This window comes from Sinocyclocheilus rhinocerous, unplaced genomic scaffold, assembly GCF_001515625.1.
Source record: "Sinocyclocheilus rhinocerous isolate Xijiao unplaced genomic scaffold, SAMN03320098_v1.1 scaffold1007, whole genome shotgun sequence".
In the NCBI taxonomy this organism is placed as follows: Eukaryota; Metazoa; Chordata; class Actinopteri; order Cypriniformes; family Cyprinidae; genus Sinocyclocheilus; species Sinocyclocheilus rhinocerous.
The window spans coordinates 579,434-589,971 of NW_015631056.1; the positions used below are offsets into that span (position 1 = coordinate 579,434).

General features: G+C 39.2%; 1 protein-coding gene and 1 pseudogene across 2 annotated transcripts in view; one reads left to right on the forward strand and one right to left on the reverse strand.

Moving 5' to 3' along the window:
* LOC107741427 (WD repeat-containing protein 76-like) overlaps window positions 1-6,465 on the forward strand; it is a 9,376-nt pseudogene extending 2,911 nt beyond the window's left edge.
* Window positions 5,595-10,538, reverse strand: part of LOC107741417 (zinc finger protein 710-like) — a 12,359-nt gene continuing 7,415 nt past the window's right edge. For both annotated transcript variants that reach the window (XM_016554141.1, XM_016554138.1), the window contains exons 2-5: window positions 8,006-9,541; window positions 7,063-7,254; window positions 6,805-6,976; window positions 5,595-6,705 (exon numbers count right to left, since the gene is read on the reverse strand). In XM_016554141.1, coding sequence (XP_016409627.1) covers window positions 6,527-6,705; window positions 6,805-6,976; window positions 7,063-7,254; window positions 8,006-9,499 — 2,037 coding nt within the window. In that variant the 5' untranslated portion in view covers window positions 9,500-9,541 and the 3' untranslated portion in view covers window positions 5,595-6,526. The remainder of the gene's footprint in view (window positions 6,706-6,804; window positions 6,977-7,062; window positions 7,255-8,005; window positions 9,542-10,538) is intronic.

Consider the following 10,538-nt stretch of genomic DNA (forward strand, 5'->3'; position numbering starts at 1 on the left):
TTACAAATTTTTTCTCAGTAACTGTAACTGATTACAGTTACTTTTATTTTGTAATTAAATTACGTAATTCCATTACATGTAACTAGTTACTTCCCAACACTGTTGGTTCCTTTGTGGCTACTTGAATATTTTAAGTAAGTGTCACTCAAAACAGTAATAAATGGTTTTATTTGCCTTGAAAGTAGCTGTAACTTAATAAAACCTAGTAAGTATAACAACTAAGTAAAGATAACTAATTAAATCTAAGTAAGGTAAACTATTGGATTTTACAGTGCGACACAATGCGCAATATAATATTTGAAGCAATAAATACATGTTGCACATCACCGCTGTCTTTCAGAGCAAGCGCACAATGCAGAGACCAAATGTAGTCTGATTAATGTGTGTTCAATATGGGCAAGGACATTAATGTTTTAATGTAACTGAAACTTTTAAATTGCCTGTGAATATACACTGCTGTTCGAAAGTTTGGGGTCAGGTTTTTTTTTTTTGTTGAAAAATTTATACTTTTATTCAGCAAGAATGACTAAAAATGACAGAAAATGCATTTAAAAAAGATTTATATTTCAAATAAATGCTGTTCTTTTGTACATTTTCTTTTCATTAAAGAATGCTGAAAAAAGTGTATTACTGTTTCCACAAAAATATTAAACAGCAGCATTTATAATAAGAAATGTTTCTTGAGCACTTGGTTGGCAAGAGAGATTTCTTTCAAAAACATGAAAAAAAAACACTTTTAAATGGTAGTGAATAAATGACAAAAATTAGATATTGGCTACAAGAATGAGAAAAAGAAAAGTAACAATCAGTATTTTTAGAACTGTAATAGAATCAGTATTTTTAAAAAGTCATTTAAAAACAAATTTGTTGTATTACTTAATCCTCTTACCTTCAAATAATCCTGTTTTAATCTTGTTTCTTTTTGCCAACTTAAGTACAACCTTCAACACGTTACAAATAACACCTCTGTTTTTTTACTCTGGTGTATCGCTCACCCTCTGGCCTGAAAAGTTTTGACTGTCAACCAACTGCTCCACTTTACTACTCGGTGTATGGAATGGGCATGTTGCCGTCGTTGATCGGAGAACTCCTGACTAAGACCAAAATGTCAACATAAATGTTGAAGCTAAAAAAAACACAGAAATATATTTATTTACATCATAATTAATAAAGAAAACATGTGATTGCAGGAAGTCATATGAATCTCTGTATACCATGGCTGCAAATCCACTGCGGTGTGTTCATGTCCATCCTGTGCAACGGCATTACTTTGTATTGTAGTGGCAGAGAGCAGGTATTTCAGAATACTTCTTAACTAGAATAATGCTTGGGGAAAAAAGTTAATTTTCATGAAAGAATTATCAACATGATGTTCCACAAGTTGCAGAGTAAATGACTACATATCCTGCAGACTGAAGGATATAGTTTTTTTTTTATATTATTTTAGTTTTGTAAACGTATATGACTTGCGCCATCTGAAAAGAAGAAACAATCAAGCAGTTGGTGAACTCAACGGTCACAGCTGCAGCGTCTCCAGTGCCTTTTTCTCCCCACTCACAGGCAACAGGGTTCTGACCACTTGTATGGACAACAAGATCAGGTGCTCAGAGATGGCAAGTGTCACTGCTAGAAGTGCTTATATTAAATCTTGGATATCCCTCCATTCTCTTTTGAAAATGCACCAGTAGAGGGTGTCAGAGCATCATGGCTACAACTATCATTTAAGCCAAAATAGGTTGTGTTGCTTTTTTTTTCTTATTAGCAACTAAAAATAAATTTGTCTTACATTGTCTTACTAGAATTGGAAATGGCATCATTTTCCAAACCGCTTATCCTCTGTAGGGTCATGGGGATGCTGGGATGATTTTGTTTCAGGATATTCGACACTTCCCAAATGGATGGCAGGACTCCTGTACTAAAATCAATTATGCAAGTACATACAATATTATTATTATATGTGTAAAAATCATCTCTATCATGACATCATCAGTTTTTTTGACGTTTTTAATCAAAAGAATAATGAAAAAAAAGTATCCCTTTCCACAAAAGTATTACGCAGCACAAGTGTTTTCAGCATTGATAAATAAGAATGGTCTCTTGAGCAGCAAAACAGCATATTTGAATGATTTTGATTAGAAGGATCGTATGACACTGAAGACTGAAGTAATGGCTCCTGAAATTTCAGCTTTGCCCTCACAAGAATAAATTACGTTTTAAAATAAATGAAACAATTTTTAAGTTATAATACATTAAACGTTATAATTTCACAATGTTACTGTTTTGCTTATATTTTTGACTTGGTGAGCAGAAGAGAAGAAATCTTGCCTACTCCAAACTTTTAAACCGTGGTATATCTTTACAAACATCATGATAACCTGTTTATAAATCAAAAGAATTACATAATGTGAACAGGGCTACAAAAATGGTCAAAGAACATACACTGTGTTCCAAATTATTATGCAAGTGACATATCAATAGGATTTCAGTACAATAAAGAGTCCGATTTTTGTTTGTTGTTTTTCACATCTTTTTAGATAACTGGTATCAATCTCAAGACAGGTTTGTTCAATAGTTTGCCAGGTCTTAGGTAAATGGAAATCCTGCTTAAAGACGTTCCACATTATTAAGCAAGTCACAGTTCTCATGCAGTATGGTGAGGAAGAAAGATCTTTATGAAGATGAAAAGTATGAAACAATGCAATGACTTGCAAAAGGCATCCAAACAAACTATATTTTGCAAAAAGCAAATAGAAATTATTGAACTGTCTTCATTTTATACCACAGCAGAAAATAGTCAGTTATGAACTCCACATATCTTTGACACCCTAAAATGACCTTACATCTCACTTCCAAATATTCCAACCCAAATCATCACCCACCGCCTCCTTGCTGATGTTGCAGTCTCATTGGAATAGGATGGCCATTCATCAACTATCAGAAATCCATTTATCTGGACCATCCATTGTACTGCAGCATTCGTAAGTGAATAAAACTATTTAAAAACAAGGTGGCTTTTATACAGCTGGCATTACTATACAATTCATTTGTTCGACAAAAACTTTCCTTAATAAATCTTTATCTGTCCAAGATCTTCTGTGCTCTACGTCACTCACAAATCTTTTGACAGTTCAATAATTTCTATTTGCTTTTTGCAAAATATAATTTGTTTTGATGCCTTTTGCAAGTCATTGCATGGTTTCATACTTTTCATCTTCAGAAAGATCTTTCTTCCTCACCATACTGCATGAGAACTGTGACTTGCTTAATAATGTGGAACAACCTCTTAACTGAGGTTTACTTTGTTTACTTCACTATATTACAATTAAATCCTAATCTAATCATGACAAACTATATATCGTTGGAAAGGTCTAAGACTCCTAAATAGATATTTTACTACAGTTTTTTGTTAAAATATTATGTAGGAAAAGTAACAATTCATTTATGACAAGAGTGCACCTCAAAAATCTACATCATAACAAGAGTTCTGACTTTCGTCACAAAAAGTCTTCTTTGTTGCCTTTTTCTCTATTGAATTTGAATGGTTGAATTTATGCACATCTGGCCCTTTTCAAAAGTTTTTGTTGGACCGTTTTTTTCCCAGCAGCAGCGATACAGCGATTCCTTGGCTGTAAACAAAGCAGCGCAGCGCTTATGAACGCTGCTTTAATATGCATTATACAGAGACGAGATGAAAAAAAAAATGTCATCTAAACTTTTCTAAAGACAGTCAGTTCCCCTCAGAGATACATTCATATAAACACCCACCCCCAAATGTATCACGATTCATTTAACATCTCAAAGATTTGAATTGTCACATATTTGTATCTCACAGTGAATCGTTACATCCCTAGTTCCCATTGTAACAGCCTGCTAAATTATTTCTATGCAGGCACAACATGCAGACAGGTCAGTGGTTGTCCAAGCTAAGTGCAGTGTGGGATCCAAAGCAGCAAGAATGTTTTGTGATTGGCAGTGTGGACAGGCCTCGCCGAATTCAGGTACATCACAAGAGCGGTCGCCGCCTACACACTTTTCAAAACATGGACCACCTGACCACGGTGTGCTCCATCACAGCATTCCACCCAAGCAGGAGGCAATTCAAGTGGGAGGCTGCACATATTTACTGACTCTTTCATCATCTAGAAAATATCAATTTCTTTACCTGTTTGTTGATTTGATTTGTGTTGGTTTTCTGCTTCCCTTTTTTCCCACTTATTGTACACCCAACAGCATTTACTTGTACTGTTGTTTTATATAAAATATGCTGTATGTTTTTGTTCCTGTAACATTAAACATGTAATATTAAAGATAATATAAACTCTTGAATAATCTTATCTTAGTCACATGTTTTCTTTCAAATAATGCCATTTGATAAAGTAACAACCTAGATTGTGATTTGTACCTGTATTTTGTTTTTATAACGCATGCTCATCCTGAATTAAAGGGATAGTTCACCCAAAAATGAAAAGCTGACACAGAATAGCATACGCTGTTTACTTTCAGTGGATATTCTCCAAAATGGCGCTAGGGTGACGCGGAGGAGACAAATTGTTGAATAAAGTCGTTATTTTTGTTTTCTTTGCGTACAAAAAGTATTCTTGTAGCTTTGTAAAATTACGGTTGAACCCCTGATGTCACATGGATAATTTTACCGATTTCCTTGCTACGTTTCTGGACCTTGATCGTGTTAGGACCCTTGCTGTCTATGGGAGGGTCAGAGAGCTCTCAGAATGCATCAAAAAATATCTTAATTTGTGTTCCGAAGATGAACGGAGGTCTTAGGGGCCATTCACATGTCGCGCCTAAAAACGCGTGGAAAACGCTAGGCACGCCGCTTTTTGCTTTTTCCCAAAGCGTTCGGGCGCTTGCGCTCCTGAGGCGTCTGCCGTTGCTAAGCAACCTTGACCTGCCTGTCCATGAAGACCGGAAGTTTCAGCAAAGTGTAAATGGATTTGCAGCACTAAAAATCGCTTGCAGTAGCTCCGTTGTTTTGTTTTGATCTCTTCCCTTCGCGTGCGTCACTTCTGAGCGTAGCATGCGCAAAGCCGACCTCCATACGTCATCCGCCCGGAACGGCTTCCCTTTACAACAGTGAGCGCAAGCTACATTAAAGTGATTATTACGTTTTGAATATGGATATTTTTCTTACAAAAACGCATCGATTCGCTACAGAAGTCCTTTGTTCACCCCCCGGAGCCGTGTGAGACATTTTTTTTTATGGATGGGCGCTTTTTAATTAAATGCTTTTGGACTGATGCATGCAACACCCGCTGAGTGCCATGAAACAGCTTGAAAGATCAAAGACCATTTTTAATATAACTCAGACTGGATTTGTCTGAAAGAAGAAAGTCATATACACCTAGGATGACTTGAGGGTGAGTAATTTATGGGCTAATTTTCATTTTTGGGTGAACTATCCCTTTAAGGGTTTAGAACGACATGAGGGTGAGTAATTAATGACAGAATTTTCATTTTTGGGTGAACTAACCCTTTAACTCACAAACCAAGTTTATAGTCTAGTCTAAGTCAGTTGAGCACATTGTCCATCTAAACATTCATTTTAGTACATATACTTACAAAAAAACTACTTCAAAAAACAAGTTTATTTAAGAATCTACAGAGTTGCCTTGAGAAACCGCTTACTACAAATGTGACACAGGCTTTATCTCTTTTAATTATACCAGAACTCAGTCAGTGATGAAAGAGGCTCATCATAAGTAATTAACTGACTTTTTCAAAGTGCAAAATAAATAGCAAATCAATATAACGGAACAGTAATTCTCCACTCAGAGGTTGTTAAACCAAACTGTAGATTACGCTTAGTTCTGACAACAGTAGTGGTGTTCAGGAATGGGCAGCATATGGTCCTGTACCAGACGAAGAGCAGTAGCTTTGGTACACAGAGCCCAGGCACACGCTCACTCTTTATTTACTTTTTACCCACACAAGCCTATCTACTCATGCAGATATCCAACCATTTACATGGGCCTTACATGTTTTTTGTTTTACGCTAGAAGTCTCTTTGTGTTTCTATGAGTTACTGTAAGTGAAGGCAATGTAAATGAAAATAAGTAAATAGACTGCTCTGAGGTACCACACAGATGAAGGCTGCATGCACCTGCTATTCCCAACCAAAGTTATATTTGGAGGACAGTGTGTATTACATTACACAAGACTGTATGTGTATGCACCGGCATTTTATGATGCAAATGTATTGGGTATTAATGTAACCATGTGATCCACAACATATTAAAATACAGCGTTGATGTTTGTTCGAGCTGAAAGGAGTCAAAGGACTCTTTGCAAAACTATCAGTCCCTTTTTATTAGAGACCCAACCGGGGTGGCTTCCCCACGAGATCAACCCCAGGAGGTCAAGATGGCCTTCAACTACCTGCTCATTAACAACTTCAAAAAGGGTAGCAGTGGTTCTCAAGGAGGAACATCTCAATCAACTCATGGTTGATTAAGTGCCAGCACAGGCCATTTGTTACTTAACATTTATTCAGCTTGACTTTAATTAGTTTTTATGCTGTACTGTAGTTTCCCACATCCTTTCCAAAGTTATAATAGTCAAGTTCCTGGATGGCCACTTCAGAGAGCTTAGTTAGGTTTGGCGCATCATTATTTTCCATATTCTCTGGTGTTGTAAAATTGAAGTTCTCATCCTCATAGTCCTCATGGGGCTCCATGTCTGGTGGGCCATCTATATTAAAAATCAAAATAAAATAGAAAAGGCAGACGATTATAAGGTTTTGCTGCCATGTTAGAGGATGTTAATCAGATACTGTTGGGTTCTTCTCACCTTGTCCATCTGGAGAGACGTCCATTCCATGTTTGACCTTCATGTGTCTGCTAAGATTTCCCTTCAGGTTAAATTTACTTGAGCAGTATACACATTTGAAGGGTTTACTGCCTGCATGGAGGTGCATGTGGCCCAGGAGGTTGTACATTCGGTTAAATGATTTTCCGCACACCTGTGGAAAACAAATCAAAAGAGCTTTACAAACCAGATGGAAAAAGTGTCACATAGAGATGTGTGAAAAGTGTTTTAAAGTTTTACCTTGCACTTGAAGGGTTTCACAGGCAGGTGTACAATCATGTGAGTTTTGAGGGTTTGTTTCTGGACAAAAGATTTGAAGCACACATGACACTGGAATGGCCGGACACTGGCGTGGATTAACATGTGCCTCTTCAGGTTTGCAGACAATGTAAACTCTCTGGCACATACATCACATTTAAACCCCTTTGTCCCCTGTTAAAAACAAGCAACAACAACAAGTGAATAAACTGTACATGTAGAATAATTTTTAATTTTACATCAGCAGTAGATAATTAGTCTGAACAATTAGCATGTCTATGAAAATATTATGTTACTTGCTGAAATATACTGCATTGTATTTTAAGGTACTAATGCAGGCTACATAGATCTTCTGCTACAATGGACATTGTTCACAGGAAAATGGCTGTGAGTGAGATTGAGAAGAAAGAAAATGGAGGGATGAGAATGGAGAAAAGATGCCTTTACCATTTTACCATATTACACTCTTACTGAATGTACAGTATTAAAGATAGATATTCCTTTTGAAACAATAATAAAAGGAGGAGGACCTTTGGAATCTGCTGGTTAGATGAAAAATGTTACACAACAGAGTTCAAAGAGTTAAATCCAATGAATTAGAATCATTGGTTGAGTTTGCAATTAAGTAAAGTCAAACCCAATGCAATTAACTGTAATGGGGCCCCAAAAAACCTAGCGAAAACACTGCTTTGCGTTACTGCTAGATGACCATCTACAATAAACACACAGAATTATGTAGTATTGGCTAATAATAATTAAAACAATGACTTAAAGGCAGAGTAAGTGATTTTTCAAAAACACTTTAGAAAACTGATTCGGGCCGAATCGCAAAAAAGACTCATTATACATGTAGGATGTGACCTCACCATAGCAAACAACAAAAAACATGCATAGTTGTTCAAAAGTACACTATTGCTTTCTGTACCTTAGTAGCACGGGCCTGAGGCTTGTTTGTCTTGTGTGTGAGGGAGTGTTGGCGTAGCTGATGCAGCTGAAGAAACTGCAGGCCACACTGACTGCAGGAGAAGGAGCGCTGCGTTTGGTGCTTCAGCAGGTGATTCTGCAGCTGGCTGCGGTAGGCGAACGACTTGTTGCACTGGCTACACTGGAAGGTGGAAGGTCCTTGGTGGCTCACCTGATGACGCTTCAGGTGGGCGTAGGTGGGAAACTCCATGCCGCACTGCGAGCAAACATGGCACCGACCTCGTTCGTGCTTTACTTCGTGCGCACGGAGTTCACTAGGGTATGCGAAACCACGGCGACAAAAACGGCAACTGTAGGGCTTAACGTCGGTGTGCTGCAGCATGTGCCGCTTCAGGTGGCTGGTCTGGGTGAAGCCCTTCTTGCACACGGTGCACTTGTGTGGCCGCGTGCCCTGGTGCGTCAGCAGGTGGGTCTGTAGGTGGCTGGGCTGCTTGAAGAGTTTTCCGCAGTGTGGACACGCGTGTGGCTTGATGCCATTGTGGCCCAGGATATGTGTGACCAGATTGTATTTGGAAGTGTACGACTTCTCGCACATGCGGCACTTCCAGCGCTTGAGGCCCTCGCCGACGTCCACGCAGTACGACTCATTGATCTGGATGTTGATGTCCAGTCTGTCGATACGGCGGCCACGGGGTGCCTCTCCTTCCACTGGCTCTGTCCAGAACATCCCCTCGCTGTTCTCATCGAAGTCTCCGACCCCTTCCATCTCGCCACCTTCATAGCCCACCTCGCTCGGCTGAAAATAATTGCTAATTTCCTCGCCGCCGGTTCCTGGTTTCCCCATGCCATTTCTCCCGCTATCCCTGTCCTCAGTTACCTCATCTACTCCTTTTTCATGTGTGTGTCCCCTGTTGCGTGATGGTACCTCATGAGGTGCGTGGCTGTGGCCATGGGAATGTGGGTGTAAATGTGGATCGGGTGGAGTATGCGTACTCTTGGGGTCTCGGACACAGGTGGAGCAGCAGTTGTTGGGTTGGGCTTTGGGCAGGACCCTGTAGCTGGAGGGGTCGACCATTTGCATGCCTTCTCTGGGCACCATGTTGTTCATCATGTGAGTGCAGGAGGGCAAACCTGGGGTCACGGCTTCTCCTTTAACGTGTGTTGCCATGTCTTGGTGCCCTACAGGGGGTTTGCTGTTCTCGGGTTGACCCTGCCACCTTCTCTCAGCACAGCTGGAGTGCATGTGCCCATCCTCACCCAAATTCTCCCCAAGATAGTCGCCGTTGGCGCCTATAAGCTGGTCAGCATACTCGTAGTCCATTCTCTCACCTGGCGGAGCGGGGGACTCTTTGGGGTCTCCGGTGTAAAAGCCGTTGGGGGCGATGGTGGCGCCAAAGACCTCGTTCTGGGAGATGAGTCCCAACACAGCAGCTTGAGCCAGTGACAGGACCACCACAGGGTCTGTCTGTGTCCCTGCGTCCATCTGCTGGTGCATGGCCTCAGAGTAACATCTGACCAGCCGCTGTGTCTTCTCCTCCTGTAAAGCACACATACAAACACACGCAGATTACTTTAGTAGGCCTGCATGATCAGTTTGTCTATTTGTTCGAAACTACCCAAGATAATTTGCAAACACGTATAGCATGGACTAGATGGCATTGGGGAAAACACTATGGAAACATTACTGATGTGGTAAATTTGTATTCAATTTTTTTTTATTGAATTTTATAAACATTAAAACATTTATTTATATTTTTTGTAATGTTCATATTGGCACCTATGTAATAGATAATGACTTCAGCTAGGTGTGCAGCCATATTTCTTTACATTGCAATACAATGTGAAAGTTAGAGCCTGTCAGACCAACTTCTGAAAATGAGGCAAACTTTGTCTAATGTAAATACAACACAGTGGAATCAAAAACAAACAGCCTAAAAAAATCTGCTTTCAATAGGTGATTTACTTATCTTCGGCTGCTATCATAAACATCAGCATGTACATACAAACTGTAAACTTCTATATTAGTACGTTTGTGATGATCTGAATGTCAATAACCTAAAAATTAAATATATTTGGACTATTTGAGCAACACTGAACCAAACTGCATTAGTGGCACCAAACCGAACTGACTGTTTTCAAACTAGTTTCAAACACTCCCCACATCTGGCTTAGTTTATAAAGGTAACCCCATCCCAGTCTCCCACAACTGGCTAAAGCGATATCTGCCTGTGCAAACAAACGACAGTACTATTTGGTGCCACTAGTGGTGCAAAAAATACACATCCAGGGGCAAGGGATAGTTCACTCATAATTGAATAATTGTCTTTATTTACTCATCCTCATGTCATTCAAAACCTGTACTTCTTTGAACAATATTGGTAACCCAACTGTTGTGGTTGCCACTGACTTCCACTGTATGGTCCAAAAAAAAAAAAAAGCCTTAAAATATCTTCATTTTTTTTTCCAGTCAGGTCTAAAATGACATGAGAGTCAGTAAATGATGAAAGAATTTTCATTTTTGGGGGAACTATCAG